The sequence below is a fragment of the Rhinolophus sinicus genome, linkage group LG11 (genome assembly GCF_036562045.2).
Source record: "Rhinolophus sinicus isolate RSC01 linkage group LG11, ASM3656204v1, whole genome shotgun sequence".
Taxonomy (NCBI): Eukaryota; Metazoa; Chordata; class Mammalia; order Chiroptera; family Rhinolophidae; genus Rhinolophus; species Rhinolophus sinicus.
Window position 1 is genome coordinate 9,381,112 of NC_133760.1, and position 24,179 is coordinate 9,405,290.

At 38.4% G+C, this 24,179-nt stretch overlaps 1 protein-coding gene across 1 annotated transcript in view; it reads left to right on the forward strand.

Annotated features, from left to right (window-relative positions):
- Positions 1–22,635, forward strand: part of ZNF285 (zinc finger protein 285) — a 39,072-nt gene extending 16,437 nt beyond the window's left edge. Inside the window, exon 3 of the mRNA XM_074314172.1 lies at positions 20,944–22,635. Coding sequence (XP_074170273.1) covers positions 20,944–21,700 — 757 coding nt within the window. The 3' untranslated portion in view covers positions 21,701–22,635. The remainder of the gene's footprint in view (positions 1–20,943) is intronic.
- The last annotated feature ends 1,544 nt before the right edge of the window (positions 22,636–24,179 follow it).

The following is a 24,179-nucleotide window of genomic DNA, read 5'->3' on the forward strand; positions in this document are numbered from 1 at the left end:
ATTTGCTAATCTTGTTGCGTCTTATCTCCCTACTTTTTTTTTGCTTTGTTTTGGTCACGTTTGAAAGAAAAAAAACTTAAAAAGGGAGAGGGGGGCCAATCTCTCCTAACAGTATAGAATTCAAACTGACTATTCCTACAGAGAATACGACTATCCAAATTACCCAAAAGAGAAAGGAAGGGTAGCCTTGCGGAAAGGGCTGCACCGCAGGAGATTCGGAAGTTGTCCAGAAAATGCACAGGGTGAGAGAATTACACTCCCGAAAAGCCGCCTGTCATACATTGCCGGCTGGAGAGAACATAGTACAGGAATACAGTAGCGCTCTCTGTTTGGTAGCATTTCGGCTCCAGGAAGGCGGGGTTATGGAATTCGTTCCGGACCCGCACGCGGGCAAATTTCACCCACACTCTCCGTGTAGCAGCGGGCACTTCCGCCCTAGGAAGGCGATCCGGTGGCCTCGGCATTCTGGTAAGTGTAGTCCGGGGACACTAGTGGGATAACTTCCGTTACAGGAGTCTTAGGCTGTGTCCCTGCTCCCGTCGGGATTTCTGGGAAGCGTAGTCCAGGAGGTCTCTGTAGGCAGAGTCACTTCCGCCCCAGGTACTCGAAGCCGCGGCCTTCATTCCTCTCAGAAAGGTGAGCCCTCCCCTCCCCGGGCCCCCTCCCCGCGTCCGCACTGACCTTTCTTCGCTTTGCTGGGCGCCGGGAGCGCATGGCCTTTGACCTCCGGGAGGAGAGTCCGCCTGCGGCGAAGGGCGGGGCTTGTGGTCTCTTTGAATGAGCTGCTGCCTGGGCGGTGGGTGCATCCCCGGCGTAGGGCCCGGGCCGCTAGCGCGGCGCTGGGATTGAGGGTCTCCTGCGTTCTGTACTTTCCCAGCCCTTTCCCCGCCACCAGCCAGCGCTGCCACTTCCTTAGCAATGTAATATAATATTCGGCGAGTATCTTCAAATCTCTGCTCCTGTTTTCTCTTTAACTTGGTGTTAGTGCCTACCTAATAGAGGTATTTTGAGAGTTAAATGAAAAGTAGACGTCAAAGACGGAGCCTGGCTTGTGGTGCAGAGGACGTCTCTTGTTACTAGTTCTCTGTAATTTCCAGAGAAGCGCTCAGTGCCCTGAAAGCTTCTGTGAACGAAGGATAAGGTCAGAGCTCTTGCTGCAGTCCCTGGCCCTTCTCTAATCCTTGAGGGAGACGGAGCTGTACTTGGATTCCTAATAATGTTTTCAGTTTTAATTTCTGGAGAGTCACTCGTGACGTTTGTCTGGAATGTCCACTGTAGTTTGTGCGGGAGTTCTGATGAAGTTCGGATTTCTCTCAGCCTCCGTTCCTTCCCAGCCTTGACTACTTGAAAAAGGCTGCAAGGAGGATGGAATGACCCTTTGGCTCCTAGCAGCAAAGCCTCACCTGAGTAGGACTTAGCATTTTCTTCCTCTTACATTGTATCTTCTAAGGGGAGAAGCAGTTTCCTTCACTCATCGGCAAATTCTTCTACGCAGATGCCCTGATATTTGTTGAATAAATGCAGGAAGGGATGGGGGAGACCTTCGGCATGAGTAATAACGACAATGTTTAAACATTGAGTGCTAAATGTTATTCTAGGAGTTTTATATGAATTAAAATATTAAATCCTCACAAGAGCCCTGTGGGGGATCAGGTGTATTGTTATTCCCATGTTAAAGATGAGGAAACTGAGACAGAGCGTAAGTTGTTTATCCTAGGTCACATAGCTAGTAAGAAGCTGAGCTGGGGTTTGACTTTATGTAGTTTCAGTCTATTGCCTTAGTTCTTAACGTGTTTAGTATCAGGTTGCAAAGGCATGTTTTGGATTTTTGTAGAGGGCCATGAAAACTATGTCAGTGCGCTCTGGGTTTTTGATAAGATTTTTTTAGTCATCTGCAATTTAATTCTATTTTATTTGAAATAGTATTTATAGTTCCAATTTTGATTATAGAAGTACTGATTGCATATTGTAAAGAACTAAGGAAATATACAAAGAAAAATATTTAATCACCCATAACCACAGGATACAGAGGTAATAGTAATATTTTAATATTTTCCTGTTCAATAGGTTTATGTTGGGATTTTTACTTAAGTTCTACAAAACAGGTATCAAAAGTTTTATTTTCCCCTTAAGTTTTTCCTATGGATATTTAGAAACATAACCAAATGTAATAAGAATAAAATAATGAACTACTGTGGAACCACCCAAATTCAACCCTTGTTACCATCTGTCAGTCTTGTATTAACCCCGCCCTCCAAATTTCTGTTTCACTATTTTAAAGCCAATCCTTAACATTGAGTCAGTATGACAGTGATTAATTTATTGTCATAATTGCCAAAAATGGATTATCATACATTGTTTATATCCAAGACCAAGATGTTAGCCGTTACTCTAAGGTGTTCATTCTTCACAGCTTAGAGAATGGTACTTACTTCAGAAAGCTAAGGGACACAAGGTTTTTGCACTTTGGAGAGAAATGGTGATGGATTTTGTTTTCTCCTATACAGTTTGACTTACCTGTGTCTTGGAGCTCTTTGTTTCTTATCTCTTTCTAAACACTGAAAGTTCTTCTGTTGCTTGGACCACGTCATATTTTCCTGTGTGTGTCATCACGCAGTACAAGGTTGGCAAGAGTTTGTAGTTAGAGCAGGTACTCAACAGCCAACCAGCAGCAAGGGCTTACAGTGTAGAATTCCTGAAATTGGAATTAGGTGGCAAAATGGAATAGAAATAACCCATAGAGATATTCCTTAATCTCCCATTATATTGGTGAACTATAGAATCCACCTATTCCAGAGTATTGGAAAGTTGAGCAATTTTTCTGATAATCTAAAACAAATTTCCTAAGAACCACATGGGTAGAAATGATAACAGCTAACAATAATAGATTGTGTCTTACGACTGAGGCAGTGTTTACAATGATTTATAGATATTAACTTATTTCTCATTAAAAAACCTGTTATTAGCTTCATTGTACAGATGAGGAAACAGGTTTCTTCAAAACAAGTATCATATAGTAAAATTGACTCCTTATATTCTTTTTAGGGGTATAATTCTATTAATTTTAAAATAGGTATAGATTTGTATAATCACCACCTTCATCAGATAACAGAACAGTTCCATCACCCCTAAAAACTCCCTATTTTCCCTTTACAGTCACCCCTCACTGCACCTATAACCACCAGCAACTGCTGTAACCCTATAGTTTTATCTTTTTGAGAATGTTATACAGATGGACTCATACCAAATACAACCTTGTGAGGCTGGGTTCTTTCAGCTTAATGCCTTTGACATTCATCTAAGCTGTTGTATCAATACTTCATTTGTTGTTTATTGCTGGTTAATATTATATTTATGGATATACCATAGTTTATCCATTCTCCCGTTGAAGGATATTTGGTCATTTCCCATTTTTGGCAATTATGAATAAGCTGCTATAAACATTTGTGTACAAGTTTTTGTGCTTATTTCTCTAGTATGTGTAACCAGGAATGGGATTGCTGGGTCATATGGAAAACATATATTTATAAGAAAGAGCCAAACTGTTCTCTAAAGTTTCTACCATTTTGCGTTCCTATTAATGATGTATGAGAGTTCCAGTTGCTCCACATCCTGTCAGCACTTAGTATTGTCTGATTTTTGTAATTCTAGCCATTGTAATAGGAGTGTAACTTTGTAACTATCACATTGTTATCACATTGTAACTTTAATTTATATTTCCCTAGTGACTAATGATGTGCAAAGCTATATCTTCTCTTCAGCTTATTTACCATCCTTATGTCTTCTTTGCTAAAGTGTTTGTTTTTATGTTTTGCCCAGTTTTAAATTGGATAATTGGGTTGTGTTTTCCTTATTGTTGATTTTTGAGTTATTCATATATTCTGAATACAAGTCTCTTGTCAGATACATGATTTGCAAGTATTTCTTTTCAGCCTGTAGATGGTCTTTTCATTCTCTCAACTGTCTTTTACAGAACATAAGTTTTTAATTTTGATCAAGTCTGATTTATCAGTGTTTCTTTTATGAATTATGCTTTGTAAGAGCTCTGCTTAACACCTAGTCAGGAAGATTTTCTCTTACATTCTTCTGGAAGTTTTACAGTTTCACCTTTAATTCTACGATTCATTTTTAGTTAACTTTTTTTATAATGTGGGGGTTAGGTAGAAATTCATTTCTTTACATATGAATGAGCAACTGTCCCAACACCATTTGTGTATGTTTATTTCTGTACTGTCTTTTGTTAAATTGGTCTATGTGTATATCCCTTCACCAGTACCAAGCTACCTAATAGCTTGATAGTAATTCTTAAAATTGAACAGTTTGATTCCTCCCATTTCATTCTTCTTTTTCAAACTTGTTGCAGCTATGCTAGTTCTTTTGCCTTTTCATGTATATTTTAGAATCAGCCTTTTTATATCTACGAAAAAATTCAGCTGGAATTTTGATTAGCATTATGTTAAATCTATAGAGCTATCTTTACTATGTTGAGATTTTTAATCCATGAATACAGTATGTCTGTCTGTTTATTTAAGTATTCTTTAATTCTTAAATTAGCATTTTGTAGTTTTCTGCATAAAGATCCTAATACATGTTTTATTTAGATTTATTTCTAAGAATATTACTTATTCTTGCAGAGCTGTTATAAATTGTATTGTTTTTGAATTTTAGAGTCCAGTTGTACATTGCCAATGTATTAGAACTATACATGACTTTTGTTGTTGACCTTGCATTCTGCAACTTTGCTAAACTTATCAGAAGTTTGTTTTTTGGTGTATTCCTTAGGATTTTCCACACAGATAAACATGTATGTGAATAGGGTCACTTTTATTTCTTCTTTTCTAATTTATATGTTTTTTTCCTTGCCTCATTGCACTGGCTGATTTTCAGAACAATGTTAAATAGAAATGGTGAGGCTTGACATGTCTGCCTTGTTCCCAATCATAGGGGAAAGCATTTTATAAGTTCCCTTATATTTTTAGTTTGTGAAGGTTTTATCATGATGGGATGTTGTATTTTGTCAAATGCTTTTCTGCGTTGATTGATATGGGTTTTTTGGTGTGTTTTTTTTCATCTTTAGACTGTGAACATGGTGGATTAGGTTGATTAATTTGCAAACATTAAAGCAGACTTTCATTCCCATGATAAATCTCACTTGTAAGCGATGTACTATTTTTTTCTAAATTGTTAGATTTGATTTGCTGGTGTTTTATTGAGGATTTTGACAGTCGTGTGCATAAGGGGTATTGGTCTGTAGGGTTTTTTGTGGTACTGTTTTGGTCTAGTATCAGTAATTCTAGCCGTTTAAAATGATTTGGGAAGTGTTCCCGTTTCTTTTATTTTCAGAAAAAGATTGTGTAGAATTAATGTTATTTCTTTGTTAAATGTTTGGTAGAATTCACCAGTAAAATTGTTTGGCTTGGAGATTATATGTTGGGAAGGTTTTAAACTGCAAATTCAATGTCAGAACTATTCATGTTACCTATTTAATCTTGGTATATTTTGGTAGTTTGTAATTTTCAAGAAATTGATCCATTTTATCTAAGTTTTCAAATTTATGCGTGTAGAGTTGTTCTTAGTATTCCTTTATTCTTTTAATGTCTGCCAGGTCTGCAGTGATATCTATTCTTTCATTTCTGATATTGGTAATTTTTGTCATCTCTCTTTTATTCTTAGCCATTTTTGCTAGAGTTTTTATTATAAAAACTGCTTTTGGTCTTATTGTATTTTAGCTATTACATATCCATTTTAAATTTTATTCGTTTCTATTTTTACCTTTATTATTTCCTTTCTTTTGCTTGCTTTGGGTTTATTTTGCTTCTCTTTTCTAGTAGCTTAAGTGTATTACATGTTTGTTTTAAGAAGGTGAACACACAATGCCAAATATAGATGATGTTTTATAGATATGTACACTTGAAACCTACATAATTTTACTAACCAATATCAAGCCAATAAATTTAATTAAAACATTTAAAAAGACGAAAACAGAAAAGGAAGTTAAGCAAATCCCAAAAAGCATAAACTCAGAGCAGTCCAAGCCCAGACACGTCATAATCAAATTGCTGAAAACTACAAAGAATGAAACTTGAAAGCAGCCAGAGAAAAATAATGCATTACCTTTATGCTCTAGTTGTCATATAGTGCATTATTTACTTTGAAACCCCCATCAATGTTATAATTTTTGTTTCCAACATTAAACCATATTTTAAAGAACTCAGGAGAAGAATAATCTATTATATTTTCTGAGATAGTTACCATTCTGTTGCTCTTCCTTTCTTCTTGGTGATCCAAATTTCTTCCTTTCTTTTCCTCTGAAGAATTTCCTGTGCCAATTCTTTTAGAGCAAGTCTGCTCACTATGAATTTCTTAGCTTGTCTTAGAATATCTTTATTTCACTTTCATTCCTGCATATTTTTCTAAACTACATCCAGAGTATACAATTCTGACTGACATTTCCTTTCTTTCACTACTTTAAAAGTATTGTGCTGCTTCCTCCTGGCCTCCATGGTTTCTGGTGAGAAGTCATTGTATCCCTCTAGGTAATGCATTGTTTTTTTCTGGCTGCCTTATCACCTGGGAGCTCTCTATAAAAGCAGATCTTTGGTTCCTGTCCCGAACCAATTTTTTTTTTTAGAATTTTAAGGGGGTAGGACCAAGGACCTTTATTTTAACAGGGACCTTAGGTGATTATTACACACTTTAAGGTTTGACAGCTGCCTATTGAGCAGCCTCATTGAATTTTCAAGCATTTATTGCTTAACCTCCATACAGTAGGATGTGTTTCGGTGTACAATTCTACGAGTTTTGACAATTGCATCACACTACAAAGTGTGTGGGAATGGAGATCTTATTTTAACTTTTGTCAGCATTGGACATTTATAAAGTAGCCTAGCATTATTTGTTTGTTTGTTTGTTTGTTTTACTCTTTTTTTTGGCATTACTTGTGATTTAAGAAAATTGGTTGTCTTTGAAATGACTTTACTGCAGTATAAGTGCCGTTTTGCCTACTACTTTTAGGTTAAATTCGTTAAGAAACATGGAGTCTGCAGCTAAAACAAATTTCCAGAGTCATTCAGTATTCGATAATAGTGGGCGAGGGTAGTTTTTCTCATTCAGAAACCCTGAGATTAAAAAAAACAACACACGGGGTGCCCGATTAGCTCAGTTGGTTAGAGGGTAGTGCTAATAACACCAAGGTTGTCGGTTCGATTCCCACATGGGCCACTGTGAGCTGCGCCCTCCTTAAAAAATTAATTAATTAATTAATTTTTTAAAAATCACAATAAAACTTTACTGCTGCTCAGCCATTGAACTGTTGTGTGGTAAGGCAAGTCAGGATATTCAGCTTCTGTGTCTGACAAAATTCATGAAACGGGTGGTGGTAAGCCCACAAGAGTAAATGAAGCCCACTGTTGAGACTACTGGTTCAATAGCACATGATATGTTCAAATATTTTCTGCAGTTTGTCTGCTGATGAATAATACAACGTATAACCAACCACAGACTTTAAACACATTTTTTCAAGCTTTATAAATTTATAATCAGTTTGAACACATACTAGCAGATTGCACTTTAGTAGTATCTTTTCAGCTGCTTTGAAAATACTTTCACCTGTAGTTGTTCCCTGAAGACTATTGCTAGAGGTTAATTAGTCACTTTCAACTTGGCATGGATTCCTTAACAACTACTGAGCAATATCAGATACATGTTGAATTATCAAGAGCCAAATAAAACTTCAGAAACCATCAGAATCATTCCCTTTATATTTTAATTGACTATAACGTTGTTCTCATTGTGTTCAACTCTTTGAGTAGCTGTTCTTGCCCCAAATCTAATAATCTTAAACAGTTTATTTTCTGTGGACACCTTTCTTTAGCTGCTATAATCAAGCATGATTTAATTAACTCGTCATCGGTAAATTATTTGCTTGGGTCAGAAATAGAAGCTGAATATCTGGACATTCAAAACTTACTTTGGTTCCAACCTCATTTTCATCATTTATTTTTGTCAAGACATTCTGCTCTAGTGAGACATTTCCTTTCAATTTTTCTAATTTTTCTGACCAATTCTTTACTGTGAATTGAGGATGTTTGTGATGAGTGGTTAGTCTGCTAATGTTGACACATATTGTATTCTTTTAACATAGCTATGTTGTCACTGCATACTAAGCAAACGACTTTGCCATCTAATTCAGTTAAAAATATTTCAAGTCCAATGTGCCTTACAAGTGTGACATTTAAAGTCTGTGTTTCCCTTCTTGTTTTGACATGATGAGTATGTAACTCGTAATAAAAAAATTAAAGTGTTTTGGTGCAGCAATATTTGTGGTACTTGAATTGCTATTGCGTTATGACTGGTCACTGTGACTTGTATTGTGCTGAGCCGAAGTACAAAGAAATGAAAGTGGCACATACGGTCTCTGTTGCCACTACACAACTCTGTAGCTGTGCAGGTAAGCCACCATAGGCAATACATAAGCAAATGAGCGAGATGATGTGCCAGTAAAACTCCATGGACGCTGAAATTTGAATTTCATATAACTTTCATGTGTCATAAAGTATTGATCTTTTAAAAAAAAATTTTCTAACCATTAAAAAAAATTAGTGTAAGTCTATTATCAAGAATGGTAAAAACCAGTGTTAGCTCGCAGCCTATACCAAAACAAGCAGTGGGCCTGTGATGGCCGAATTTTGCCAGCCTCTAATTTTGTGTAGTGTCTTCGTGTTTTCAACTGCATTGATTTTTTTTTATATTTATTTTGGATTTATTGATTTCTGTCTTATGTTTTTTATTTCCTTCTTATCTGTTTACTTTAGGTTTAATTTATTTGCCCCTTCTTTCCTTGTTCTTAGCTTAGATAATTGACTTAAGACCCTCCTTTGCTAATGTATGTATCACTGAGTACATTTCTCTATAATATCTGCTTTAGCAGCATCATATACATTTTGATATGTTACATCTTCGTTTTGATTCCATTCAGAATATGCTATAATTTTTTTTGTAACTTTGGTCCATTGGTTGCTATTTAATTTCTAAATGTTTGGAGTTTGTCCAGATACCTTTTTGTTTGTTTATTTCTCATTTACTTCTATTATTGTTAGAGAAAACACTTTATAGGATTTGAAATTCTTATAAAATTAATGTTTTATGAAAATGCATTATCTGAAATAAATTTATTTGATGGGCTCAATAACATGCTGGAGGTGACAAAGGAAAGAATCAATGAACCTGAAGATAGATGTATAAATACTGCACTCTGAGCAAGAGAGAAAAACACAATAAAAAAATGAACAGACCCTTAGGAATTTGTGGGACAATATCAAAAATCTAGTGTCACGTCCAGCACAACACGGGCAGTGAGGGTACGAGAAGGGGCGGCTTTGGGTTAAGTTTTAAGAAAGAAACATACAGAGACTTAGTGCAGTTAAATCTCAGAAGGCCAGGGGTCTCACAGTTCTGAAAGACTGGAGCCCAGAATAAAGCCGACTGGAGGTTTTTATTGATAAGTATACAAGGGAGTAGCAGTGTTTTTGGCACGGTCTGTGGGACTCACTTATCACGTTATAGAAACAACCCAAACCAATTGTGTTGATCTTCAAACAGCCGAAGCAGAAAGTCCTTGAGGTGAGGTGTGCAACTCTTTTAAGGGACATATATCACATGTCGAAATTGTTTCACAGAGCTGAGCAGAGAGAGCTTAATCTTATCACTCTCAAGACTTTTCTCCCAATTAGGTGAGAGGGAAAAGTCAGAGCCAGCAGCCGCTTTTCCCAGGCAGGGGGAAGGGGAGACAAGGCCCCTTCCCAGATCTTTTTAAGACAGCTCATGGGGGTCTCCATGGGGTTCCGCCTGGCTTGACTTGTCCCCCTCGTGGGGAATCTTACTCGTCATTGGCTGCAAACCCTCTTTTGGAGACTAAATAGAGAGAAATATACAGTCCCAGAGATGCACAGTCTCACAGACTATTCTATCCTTAAGGAAAGACCCGGGGGGGGGGAGGTCAGTCTGCTAGGCTGTTGTGTGACAACAGTCTAGCATTCATGTCATTGGAGTCTCAGGAGGAGAGGAATATTTGTGTGGAAGTACTAGCTGAAAACTCCTCAAATTTGGTGTGAGACGTACATTTACAAATTGAAGAAGCTTGGTGAATACCGAATACAATAAGCTCAAAGAAAATCACTTCTGGATACATCATAATCGAATTTCTGAAAATTAAAGATAAAAATTCTTGAATACACCTGAAGAAAATGATACACTGTATGTTGTAGAACATGATTCAGAAATCAGCAGATTTCTCATTGGAAACCATGGAGGCCAGAAAACATTGGAACATCGTTAAGGTGCTTAAAGGAATTATCAATTCAAAATTAGATATCTAGTGAAAGTTTCCTTCAGGAATGAAGAAGGAAAAATGTCATTCCTGTGCTATAAAGGAGTTCTAAAGGAAGTTCTTTAGGCTGAATAGAAATCATACCAAATGGAAACTAGGAACTTCAGAAATGAAAGAGCAACAGAAATAGTAAGGTTTTTAGTAAATATAAATATCATTTTTTCTCCTAGTAAAAATATGTTTAAAGTAAACATATTTTAAACAGTTTAAAGTAAAAATTATAACTTTTTTTTTGGCTAAAGTATTGTATATAGAATAATACGTACAACAACTAATGCATACAGGGGGTGGTTAAGGAAACTTTATGGTAAGGCTTCTTTTCTGCATTTTACTGGAAGTGGTAAAACAATATCACTAAATACACTGTGAAAGGTTAGATGTGTATATTGGAACCCTAGAAGGGAAAAAAACCCAGGAGATGTAGCCAAAAGCTAATAGATAAATTAAAATGAAGCTAATAGATAAATTAAAATGAGTGGAATACTGAAAAAAAATAAAATAAAATTCAAATGACCCAAAAGAAGGCAAAAAAGGGGTGAGAGAGGAAGGAAAACCAGGGAAGAAAAACAGGAAAAAAAATAATAAAACGTTAGACTTAAATCCAACCATACTAAAAATTACACGAGGGCCGGCCCGGTGGCTCAGGAGGTTAGAGCTCCGTGCTCCTAACTCTGAAGGCTGCCGGTTCGATTCCCACATGGGCCAGTGGGCTTTCAAAAACAAGGTTGCCAGTTCAATCCCTCGAGTCCCGCAAGGGATGGTGGACTCTGCCCCCTGCAACTAAGATTGAACACGGCACCTTGAGCTGAGCTGCTGCTGAGCTCCCGGATGGCTCAGTTGGTTGGAGCGTGTCCTCTCAACCACAAGGTTGCTGGTTCGACTCCCGCAAGGGATGGTGGGCTGCGCCCCCTGCAACTAGAAAACGGCAACTGGACCTGGAGCTGAGCTGCGCCCTCCACAACTAAGACTGAAAGAACAACTTGAAGCTGAACAGCACCCTCCACAGCTAAGATTGAAAGGACAACAACTTGACTTGGAGAAAAGTCCTGGAAGAGCACACTGTTCCCCAATAAGGTCCTGTTCCCCTTCCCCAATAAAATCTTAAAAAAAAAAAAAAAATTACATGAAACTCTAAGGGCCTAAATACATTAATCACAAGAGATTATAAGATTGGATAAAGAATAAGAACCGAGTATATGCTATCTAAAAGAACCCCACTTTCGGTAAGGATATAGATAAACTAAAAGAATAAAAAAAAGTACCATGCAAACACCAATCAAAAGAAAGCTGGACTGGCTGTATTAATATCAGAAAAAGTAAACTTCAGACCAGTGGCTATTACCAGGCCTGAGGGTCACCACACCAAGGGTCAGTTCACCAAGTCAACATAACAATCCTGTGTGTATTCCGGAAACAACAGACCTTCAAACGACACGAAGAAAACCTGAACTGGAAGGAGAAATAGAGAGATCCACAATTATGCAGTATATGGAGATTTCAACACTCTTAGGAATCAGTAGAATAGACAGACTGAAAAAAGACCTGAACGATACAATTAACCCACTCCACCTCATTGACAGTTCTGGAACGTGCCATCAAAAACCAACAGAATGCACATTATTTTCATGAGCTTCAGGTTTGATCATTTCTTTTGATCTGTCTTTGAGTTCACTGGCGTTTCTACTCCTTGTTTCTGATCTGTGTCTCCCACTCAGTTGGAGGTGTGTATGCATTAAGGATTATGTCATGTTCTCCTGTGCTTATCGCCACGTATAGGAATAGGCAGAGGAGATACTCAGTACCTGTTTGTGGTTGGTGGTGTCTTCCCACAGGCAGCAGGGAATAGGGACCTTCAGTTCAGTGAGATTGTATTCCGATTTTCTGAAAATGCATGTGGGAGAAATAAACAATATAAATATTCCCTGTCCTTTATCTCAATCAGTTGTGATGGTGCTGAAGCCACCAGCTTTTTCAGAATACTCAAAGGATGATATACACCTTTTGCTAATTACTACCTGAAATAAATATACTTAGAAACAAAACCAGGCTACTGTGTGGCATGTTTATTTAATGATGACAACTATTATACGAATAATAGTTAACCTTTGTTGGGTGCTCATTACGCACCACACTGACTTTCCAATCCTTTGATGCGTTAACTCATCTATTCCTCATAATAACCCCACTTTCATCTCCAGTTTACAGATGAAGAAACGGAGGCATCAAGAGGTTAATTAACTTGCATAAGTTTACTCTGCCAGTGAGCGGCAGAATCAGGATTGAAGCTTGGCAGCCCGATTCTGTAGCCTGGGCTCTTGGCCAAAACACTTTGCTTTCATTAGACCGGCAACGTGGGTTTTAGGAGTTAATGAAACTGCAGCAAAACCTGTTAAGAGGTATCCTGGAGCAGGGCGCATATAAACTGAGTGGCTTTTTTGTTTGTTTTATAAGCCAAGTGTTAAAAGCTAAGAGGATCTAGGATGCAGGTAAGCAGAATACTGCCTATGGCTTGTTTTTGTAAATCCCCTCTTCCTCCCCAGCCAAGAATGGTTTTTACATTTACAGGGTTGTAAAAAGAAAAAGAAAAGAACAATATTCAACAGAGACAGTCTGTGGCACGCAAAGCTTAAAATATTTACTGTCTGTCCCTTTAAGAAAAAGTTTGCCAACCCCTGATCTAGGTGACTAGGGAAGGAGGATAGAGAACCAGCACATGCAAGCTTCTTGGTGAGATCAAGTGGTTTACACAGCTGGCGATCACAGGGAAGAGACAGTTTGGGGGAAGAAAATGAGCAAACAGACAGGAAGATTCCTCTGTGTATGGCTTGCGAAGAATCTAGATTTTATCCTCAAGGCATTGGGCAGCCGTGCACATGTTTTTGACCAAGAAAGGAATGTAATTAGACTTTATCAAACGTATGAAGAAACAAGAACACTCCGTAGGATGACCACTGTTTTAAATGCCTGTTTAATATGAATTGCCTGATATTTTGAATTCTCAAAATCCCTTGGATGATTAGCGACCCCTATTACTTGATAAAGCTGATCAGGCAGGTTTAAACTGGAAACCTGTCTTCATGCTGAGTCTACAAAGATCCACAGCTCACAGTACCACCAGGTAGCGGGGAGCAGTGGGACCTAAATACATCTAAGGGCCTAAATACATCAGTCCTCACGGCATTGGGCAGCCATGCACATGTTTTTTGCAAAACAGATGTGCATGGCTGCCCCAGAAGGCCTGAGCCCCAGGCCCTGCTCTGCTCCCGGCTTGTATGTTCTCCAGTCATTTCCTTTACTCACTGAGAGGCTGAATGGCCTAGTAATTAATCGCATGGGCTCAGCTTTGCAAACTGCCTCTATTCATCTTACAGTCTGTGGTTTGCGACCTTCTCTGTGCACTGTAGTCATCTGAGAGAGTTTCCATAAAAACTCTTCCTCCACAGATCCTGATTTATAGATCCTGGACTGGGGCCTGGGTGTTGGTATTACTATTGTTTTAGTTTATTGTGGTACATTTGTTAATAACATTCTATAAATTTCAGGTGTACATCTTTATAATACAACATCTGTATACTCCACTGGTGCTCACCACACGAAGTCTGGCTTCTTCTGCCACCTTGTATTTGACCCCCTTTACCCTCTTCATCCTCCTGCCACCGTCTGGTACCACCTTCTATTGTGTGTGCGTCTGTGAGTTTGTTTTGTTTGTTCCTTTGTTGCTTTCTGTTTTATATCCCATGTGTGAGTGAAATCATATGGTTCCTGTCCTTTTCCATCTTTCTTACTGCACTTAGTGCAATAATCTCAAGATCCAGCCATGTTACTGCAAATAACAGTATTTCATCTTTTTCATGGTAGAATAGTATTCCATTGTATAGATGTACCACATCTTCTTTATCCAATCATAGCATTATTTTTTTTAAACCCCCCAATGATACCAGGGAGCGAGCAGATGGAAAGCCACTGCCCTAGTAATGCAGAACCCGGACTCAGGGCGAATAACCTTGGCTGCTTTGGACTAATGGATAATCATGAGCAAACACTTAAAATCTCGATGCTTGAATATTCTCAGCTATAAAAATTGTCCCGACCTCTCAGGTTGTTGTGAGGATTAAATGGGGCAGTTCCTCTAAAGTATGGGATTTGGCACATGACTTCTCACCACCTTTCTGTTTCTTATTTGCCCCAGGTTCTCTCTGACTGTCATTCTGTTGGAGCTCCCTGATTACCTCAGAGTGGCCAGTACAGCTCTGTCAACCCCCAGAGCTAAGAGCAGGCCTCATTTTCTCCACTGAGCCCATCCAGCTGCCTCCCTTATTTGGGGGCCCCCTTCCATGTTCTCCCAAAGGACCCTGCTTATACTCTTCTCTGGATTCAATTAGTGTTTAGTATAATTGCTGATTCCCTAATTGACCTCCCACACTGGGCTCTGAGCAGACAGAGATCTGGGACGTATGAGATGTAATCAAACAATACGGTGAATGTTTAATTAAAAAATATGTATTATAATAAAAGATACATGGCCATTAATCCCCCTCAAAATACTCCCCCTCACTTTGAAAACACTTATCCCATCGTTCTTGCCACTTTCTGAAACAGTTCTGGATATCCTCTTTCATGAGCGTCTTTAGTTGAACAGTCGTGGCTGCCTCGATGTGCTGAATCATTTTGACTTTGGGGAAGAGCCAGAAGTCGCTCGGTGCCAGATCCGGTGAATAAGGTGGATGAGGACACATCATAATATTTTTATTTGATTGAAATTGTCTTACCAGAAGCGATGTGTGACACGGGGCGTTATGATAGAGGGTGGTTTATGGCACACTTTAAAACACACCTTTTCTCAATCATAGCTCGCATCCGACTGACTGTACCAAACAAGTTGAAACTTGTCACACACACACTGTTACTAAGGTTCGACGTGCCACTTCCCATATTGAAGATCCCTGCCTTTCCATTGGATGGCACTCAGCAGCAGCATTCACCGTATGTTTTGATCACAATAGAAAGGCTCTGTGTCACACATAGCTTCTGGTATATGGCAATTTCTGTCAAATAAAAACATTACGGTGTGCCCTCCTCCACCTTATTCACCAGATCTGGCACCATGTGACTTCTGGCTCTTCCCCAAAGTCAAAATGATTCAGGACATCGAGGCAGCCATGACAGCGCAACTAAAGACACTCACGAAAGAGGACTTCCAGAACTTCTTCAGAAAGTGGCAAGAACGATGGGATAGGTGTGTTTGAAGCGAGGGGGAGTATTTTGAGGAGGATTAATGGCAATGTGTGTTTTTCTGTAATACATTAAAAAAAAGTAAACATTCACCGTATTTTTTGATCCCTTTTAGAGGTGTTCCATTAATATTGGGTAAGTGAAAGAAAACTCACTGTTAATTATGCGGCCAAGTTACTACTTGTTCTCCGTGGTTATGCATACATTCTGCGGACTCCACAGCGGTGGCCTTGTGTGCAGGGATGTGGGAGGGGGTGGGTATGCTACTGGAGAAGCAGAAAACCTCTCTACCATGGTGCTAAAAGACTCTGCCTCATTCATAGCCCAGGATTAGCCCTTTCTTGAGTTCTTTCTCTTCCACAGGTGATTTTGAAGTTGCTTGGGAACAGTAAATAAATAACGGTAAATGTTGATAACTGAACAACCTTGAGGAAGAACCCAAGAAATTGAACTCCTGGTCTCCAAGTCCTGTCAAGGGTCGTGCACTAGCCAGTGCTTTACACAGATGAGAAATACAGTAGCATCTCGGGCTTCTTTAACCTTTCATTATGTCCATGTGGGAAGAGGGATGTACCTTTTGAGCCTCCTCTGGCTTCAGGAAGAATATTCACCAACCATTAAACCTTTCAGAAGAGTGGTCTCAATGTCTAAACATGTTATGACCCAGGCACAAATTATAAGTAAGTAGCAAGAGTCCCCCCCACCGAGATGTCTTGTAAGACGCATTTGCAAGATACAATAGAAGACATGCCTGCAGCTACAGCAGTTTTTCACTACTCATATAATCCTAGCAACAATCTTACAATGTTGGTGCTATTATCCTAATAGTGGATCACAGAAATGAAGCCGAGAGGGGTTAATTAACTTCACCATGGTTAAACATATATAACAGCAGTGCCAATGTATAGCAAATGTACAGGAAATATGTAGCAATGTCAGGTTTTGAAACAAAGTGTCACCAGAGTCCACTTTGAACCAGCACATTCACTGCCTGTCCTTTCCCAGGATGCAAATGAATACCTTAGGAGCCACGAGGTGTGTGAGGATTGCTGGGTACAGCTGTAGAGGCTGGCCCATGCACGTGGACATCCTTCTTGCATAGCCTAGTGGTAGCTGGAACTCAGCCCACACTCTTACCTGCTAAGATGTGTGTGGCAGTGTCTGCCTGGGGGAAGGGACACTTTTTCCAGTTTGCATAAAGATATTCCCTTTCTGTCATAGCTTCTTTCTTATTACCTTGTTCTGCCTTCTCAGGTCCCTGCCTTTCCCTAGGAAAAGGAGAAAATGACCAAGTTCCAGGTGAGTTGGATTTTTTTTTCTGTCACAACATACAATGTCATTTCTCAGCAAGTGGACCATTTTTTCTCTTTCTTGGCAAGTATAAAGAATGACAGCAGACATTTAATACCATTTATATGAGATGTTTTTTGTTTCATTTTTAACATTTCCTTTTAGTTTTTCTTTATCGTATTTCACAAATAATAAGTATAAAAGAGAATAGCAATTTAAAAAATGAAAAAACCCACATGTTATTACCTACTTACAAATCACCTATCTTTTCCAATGGTCCTTTTTTTATGTGCATTCCTAACCATACTTGCAATAATTGATACAATTTTCAGTTTTTATTTTCACTTGAAATAATAGCACTTAATTTTTGTCATCTAATATTTCAGTGAACTGTGGTAACCTACACACACACACACTTTTTTTTTAAGTAACCGTTTTATTTTATTATTTATTTATTTATTTATTTATTTATTTATTTATTTATTTATTTATTTATTTATTTTAAGGAGGGCACAGCTCACAGTGGCCCATGCAGGGATTGAACCGGCAACCTTGGTGTAATTAGCACCACACTCTAACCAAGTGAGCTGACCGGCCACCCTACTCCACCTACTTTTTAACTATTCCCCATTTACAAACTTTTAAGTTCTCAAGGATTCTTATAGTTTTACACAACAGTATCAGTTTTCTTTCGTATAATCTTTACTAAAAAAGCAATTCTGAGAGAATTCTAATATAATTTGTCCTTAATGTTCCAGGGGCTCAAAACTAAAAAAAGTTTTGTTTTCCCTAAGTGGTGTCTCAGGTACTTGTGAAAAGAATACCTAGAAGATGGTTTGGTCTAACATGAGCAGACTGAAGCTGAAATCAGAAAAAAACAGATGTTTTCATACAAAAAGAGTTAAATTCTTTCTTCCCAGAACCTGAAGCTTTCTATGTGTGTGTCTGTGTACGTTTGTGTGCCTTTGTGTGTTTCACCATTCGTGTATGATTTTATTAGAGTAATAAAGGTACTTGGTTTAAAATTTTTAATCAGACTATAGGATGTGCAGACACTTTCCATCTGTCACTTTGTTCACTGCTCTGAGGGGGACTTAGAATCTTCTGCACTGTAAGCGTGAAGATTAGAGGTTCATGTAAGTTCAGGTTCTGTTCACATTCCTCCAGAAGACAAGTGTCCGACCAACTCCAAAGCCTTTGCCATCTGGGTCAAGAATATCAGGCCTACCGATTGGGTGGAAAGAGAAGCAGAAAATCCCAAAACCAAACCAGAGTTCTCATTCAGAGACCAAGAGTTGACATTGTGATGTTTGGAGCTCCAGCCAGAACAAATGCTATGTTGAACAGGTCTTTATGTGAAAAATTTTAATTTCCCTACAGCAAAAAGTTACAAGACAAATAGCAAAATAGTATAAAAAATATTCACAACATATATGGAAGAAAAGGACTTACTGCCCCCAAAATGAATATTACTACAAAACAAGAACTAGAGCTGACCAAATACATAAAATGAGAATGATCTTCATTACTAATGAACTTTGTGAAAAATTTTCAAAATAACTGGTTTTTAATTTCCAAATTTACTTCTGATATTATCAAAGGTTTTTTGTTTTTTAAAGTATTCATGTCCAGTGTTGGCCATGGTTTAGGGATTTACACTTTCTTGGATGAAGAATAAGTTGGAAACATATTTTTGGAGGAAACACCTACCATTATGATTTCAAAACTTCAAAGGTTATTCTTCAGTGTTACTATTTCTACTTTTGGGAATTTATTTTAAGGAGTTAATCAACAGAATTCCAGGCACTAAGTTCTCGGTGAAGGGACTTTTTTGCAGCATTGTTTATAATAGATAATCTAAAACTAAGTGAGCAGCGTTATTTGGATCAGTCTCATTATCTTCTAGATCATTAATTCCTTGAATTACTGTGCAGCCCTGAAATGGGATGACTGATGATGATAATAGTCACAATAATAGCTAATATTTATTGGGTGTTTACTATGTGCCAGGGACAGCTCCTAAGTGTTTTACCTATAGTCACTCATTTTATTACCAGCAGCCTAAGGTATAGGTAGCAGTATGCAAATCAGGAGCGGATGAGGAACTTGTCCAAGGTCATGTAGCATTTCAACGTGAACACAGGCAGTCAGGCTCCAGAGCTGTGCCCGTACCACAATCCCATTCATGCAGACACTCCAGATGGGCCTCAGAGGACGGGCTCCACACTTGGACAGTAAGGGTGACTGACAGTCTGTGAGTTTGGCAGATTAAATAAGTGGTGTGTGTGTGTAAAAGAGGGAAAACAGACTCCCTCACACACGGTCACAACTAAACCTCTTCTGTAGCAAATGGCATTATTAACAAAATTTAAAATATTAGCAGCCAATGGTGCAACAGAGTTCCAGGGACTTACCTATAAGCGTGCTAACAAAAGGTGGCAATGTAAGGTGCAAGGATTCCTTGCAGCCCTTTATGGATGGAGTTAGCAGTGTGGGAAGCAAGCAGAAGGCAGCTACTTAAATGTGACTCGGGCTCCTCAGAAGCCAGACCAGTTTCCCATCCTTTACACTTTCTCAGTGTTGCTCCTCTTTCATAAACATAGTCTGCGTGTTTGGTGTTGTAGGAGGCAGTGACGTTCAAGGACGTGGCTGTGGTCTTCACGGAGGAGGAGCTGGGGCTGCTGGACTCCGCCCAGAGGAAGCTGTACCGAGACGTGATGCTGGAGAACTTCAGGAACCTGCTGTCACTGGGTGAGGACAGGCACCCTCTCAACTCAATGTCAGCCTGGTGCGTTTGGGTGCTCAGTTGTTTGAAGCTCTGGGATTCCTGAAATCATTCTCTGAGCTTGGGTGCCTGAGACTCCGAATAATCCCTGTGTAATAAAGACATGATGTTTCTGATGTTATTGTGCTGCCAAAAATCTATCCTTTGAACTATAAATGTCCTTGAGCTGTATATTGTGGTCCTGCCCCATTGGTTTGTCATGAAATCAGCTTAGTGAGTTGCTTTAGCTTTTCTCAGGGTGCCCATAACTGTTTATTAACTTGATTTTTTCCAGAGGTATTTTGGTTTTTTGCTTTAACAATGTATCTGTAAGTAACTTCCAAGTTAACATTTACAAAAGTAAAAATATAGAACAAGCACACCCATATAGCTTTTACCTAGATTCACCTGTGATATCATTTTACCCCTTTGCTTTATCATTTATGCTCGTGTTCTTTCTCTCTCCATATAATTTATATATGGTATTTAACACCAAAGTCTGGATGTTAGGTATTGTCATTGCTAGTGTTTTTGTTTCTTGGTCTTGGGTTAGAACTAGGAGGTAGGGGTGTGTGTGTGTGTGTGTGTATGTTGTGTGTGTGTCACACACATACATGTATTCATATACATACACATATACAAAGACATGTAAATATATACATATGAGTAGACATTCAGTTTCATTCAAAATAAGAAAAATGTTAATTAAAATTACACTGAAATACCATTTCTCACCCATGAGATTGGCAAAAATTTTTAAACTTAACACAATCCTTTTTTGGGCAAAGCTGTGGGAAATGAAGCACTTTCGTACATTGAAAGTAGGAATGCAAAATGATACAACCCTTAAGGAGAGGAATTTGACATTAGCAACAAGATTATATATTTATCCTTTCCCAGCAATTCAGTTCTAGGAATTTTCCCTAAAAGATACCAAAGTGTGAAAGAGCATTAATAGCATACTGCAATTTCTGTAAGAAAGAAGGAGAAATAAGGAAGTATATATATCTCTGCTTATCTGTGTAAGAAGAAACACAAGAAGGATTAAAAATCACCAAGTTAGTTTCTTACAGTTACAGGAGGTAACAGTGTGGAAGGAATGTGGGAGAGAGCCACACCTGTCTATACCTTTTTGTCTAGTTTGGACTTTTGAAAATATGTTATTAATAGTTCAGTATATTATAAAAGTTAAATCAGAATGCAAAGCAATAATAATCTAAAAGAAAAATGAAACACATGAACTCAGTTGTATTTGAAATCAATACCATAACCACACTGAAGAGAAGCGGTACAAATGCAATGCTTGTGGTAAAGGCTTCAGTCATAGATCAGTTCTTAATGTCCATCAGAGAGTCCACACTGGAGAAAAACCATTCAAATGTGAGGAGTGTGGGAAGGGATTCAGTTGGAGCTTTAATCTTCAAATTCATCAGAGGGTTCACACAGGAGAGAAACCCTATAAATGTGGAGAATGTGGGAAGGGCTTCAGTCAGAGAGCATATCTTCAAGGTCATCAGAGGGTGCACACTAGAGTGAAACCATATCAATGTGAGATGTGTGGGAAGGGCTTTAGTCAGAGTTCACGCCTTCAAAGCCATCAGAGAGTCCACACTGAAGAGAAGCGGTACAAATGCAATGCTTGTGGTAAAGGCTTCAGTCATAGATCAGTTCTTAATGTCCATCAGAGTGTCCACACTGGAGAGAGACCATACATATGTGAGGTGTGTGGGAAGGGCTTCAGTCAGAGAGCATATCTTCAAGGTCATCAGAGGGTCCACACTAGAGTGAAACCATATCAATGTGAGATGTGTGGGAAGGGCTTTAGTCAAAGATCAAACCTTCAGGCTCATCAGAGAGTCCACACAGGAGAGAAACCATACAAATGTGATGCGTGTGGTAAGGGTTTCCGTTGGAGCTCAGGTCTTCTGATTCATCAAAGAGTCCACAGTGGTGATAAATTCTATAAAAATGAGTATGGTAAGGACTATCTTTCATCAGAGAATCCATACAGAAATGAAGTTCTGTAATATGGTGTCTCTTTTGTTTTTGTTTAGTTTTGAAGTCCTCAAATGGGAGCTGAATTTTTCCATTCACTAGAATTCTTATAGTAGAAAAAGAATTTCTTCAATGAAAATGTAACATTTCTACCCAACCTCAACATTACAGTAGTCAGGAGACCACACAGCAGAGCCATCTTAACGAGAGGCATTCCATAAGGGATTTTGTCAGAACTGTAACATCAGTCATTGCACATGACTTTAACTAGTTGGACTAAAAAATAAAGAGTATGGTCAGAAGTTTAACAAAAGTACAGTGATGGGCGTGCCTAAATCCATGTCCTCTAGAATGTAAGCTTAATGAGAGAAGGAGCTTCATTCATTGCTAAGTTTATAAATCTATAACATTGCATAACTCAATGTAGGTGCTCAGTACTTTTTGCTAAGTGACTGTAAGTGTGTAAAGGTATCATGTTTGAAATTTGTGTTGAGCTCACCCCCCAAAAAAAAATACCATTAAAAATGTATTTGGAAGAGGAATCCTGCAGGTAACCTTTAATATAATCACTTCAAGTAGATAAATATTTGAAATATAGTACACCAAGCAATGTTGCAATCTGAAATTACATGAATTTGGTTGTAACCTTGTTGAGATTGGTTTCTATCCTTTGTCTCATCTTAAGCAGGGATGAACTGAATTTCTTACTATTTGGTCTCTTTCTATATACCGTTTAAGATTAGGGGTGTGTGTGTGTGTGTGTGTGTGTGTGTGTGTGTGTGTGCTTGAAATGACAGTGCAAACTGATAAACAATGTTTCTGGTTAACCTTTAAAATGGAACACTGCATTTTACATAGTTGAATTTTTACTCCTGCCTGTGTGTGAAGGCAGAGTTTTACTGTAATATTTGGAAAGTGTCAGAAATGGTTACTAATGAAAAATACTTTCTTAATAAATGTCAAAATTAAAATACTTTGTTTTTTAGTCTCTCTGTTTCCATCAAAGTCCTTTTACTCTGACTGATTTCTAAGAGTTATAACCTTTGTCCACTTCAGACCTCCTTAGGCAGGACCTGTGACGAGTTTGGAGGACTTTAATTTTGTCGTTCTCCGTCCCCATACTTCTCCCACTCACATGAGGAAAGGAAAAATCGTGAATTTTTCTAAATATTTTATGAAACATTGATTATGAGGATTGGACTGCCTTTTCCTTGGTAGTCTCTATTTTCAAGAACAATGTATTTTTTTGGTGGGTGTAAAAAAATACAAGCTTGTTAGAGATGAGTCATATAATTTATGTCAAAATGTAGAATGTGCGTACCCACCTGGAAATCATAGAGTAATAATTTATGATAAACCAGAAAGGAGGTGTACAATGAAGGTAATTTTTTAAACTAGAAATAAATAGGACTTTGGGTAGATTTCTCTGTTTCTATAATATGGAACTCCAGAAAGTGTGGAAAAGGATCATGCATAGTGTTTAGTGAAAACGTGGATTGTACCTTCATAGTACCCAGTTAATTTAAGTCTGTATACATACATGTTCAAATACATGCTTCACAGATTATGTATGGAAGATTACTCACCACGTATACAGTGGTTTTCTGGCAAGCAGAATTTTGGCTTAGTCTTTTTTGTACTTCATTTTAAAAATTGACAATTAACATTGACCTATTTTACCAAAGTAATAAACTACTGAGATGTTATGCCTTGAAGTTAGGAACTCATGCTGTGATTGCTCAATTTCATTAGATGACATTATGGCCAAAATTAATAAATAAATCCCCTGAAGTTAATTTTCAAAATTCTCTGGAGTTTTGACACAGATAAATTAGGTGTCAGCAACTTTATCTTTCTGTGAAATTTCTTTAGGTCTCAAAGTCTGTGCAGCCTGGAACATCTTAGTGCAATTCAGTAGTATTATCAATTGGTGCCTCACAGTCTTTCTGTCAGATTTCCCCCATTGGATGAATGGGGTGACCAAGGCCCTGGCTTGACCTGGCTTCCAAGGTGCTGGTCCGGGATGCACCGTATCATCAGAAATCCGGGGCTTCTGTTGCATTTCTTTGCTATCATCATTTCCAAGGGAAAATCATGAGAGCTCGTGGTGGTGTTATCAGTTAGGATGCTTTTAGTTGTAACAGAAAATGTAACTTAGAGTTGCTTAAACCAAAAACATTTCTCAGTTCATATAAATGAAAAGATACAGGCAGAGTAAGACTTGGGTCTGGGTCGGTCACGGGGGCTTTATATTACTTTAATTCACTCATCTCTATCCTTTGTGTGAACTCTTCAGATTGTTGACAAGATGGCAGTTTCACCTGCTTTTTTGTTCACAGCTGGGGGAAGAGCGCTGCCATCTCATTTTTCGTGTTATGTAGTCCTAGCTCCCCAAAATACATAAGATCTCTGACCTCTCCAGTCCCCACTCAAAACTGAGACTAAACCAAGACAATAAAGAACAACGCTGGTTCCCTTAAATAGGCTAGCTTGCTCCTGGTGACGGGCAAT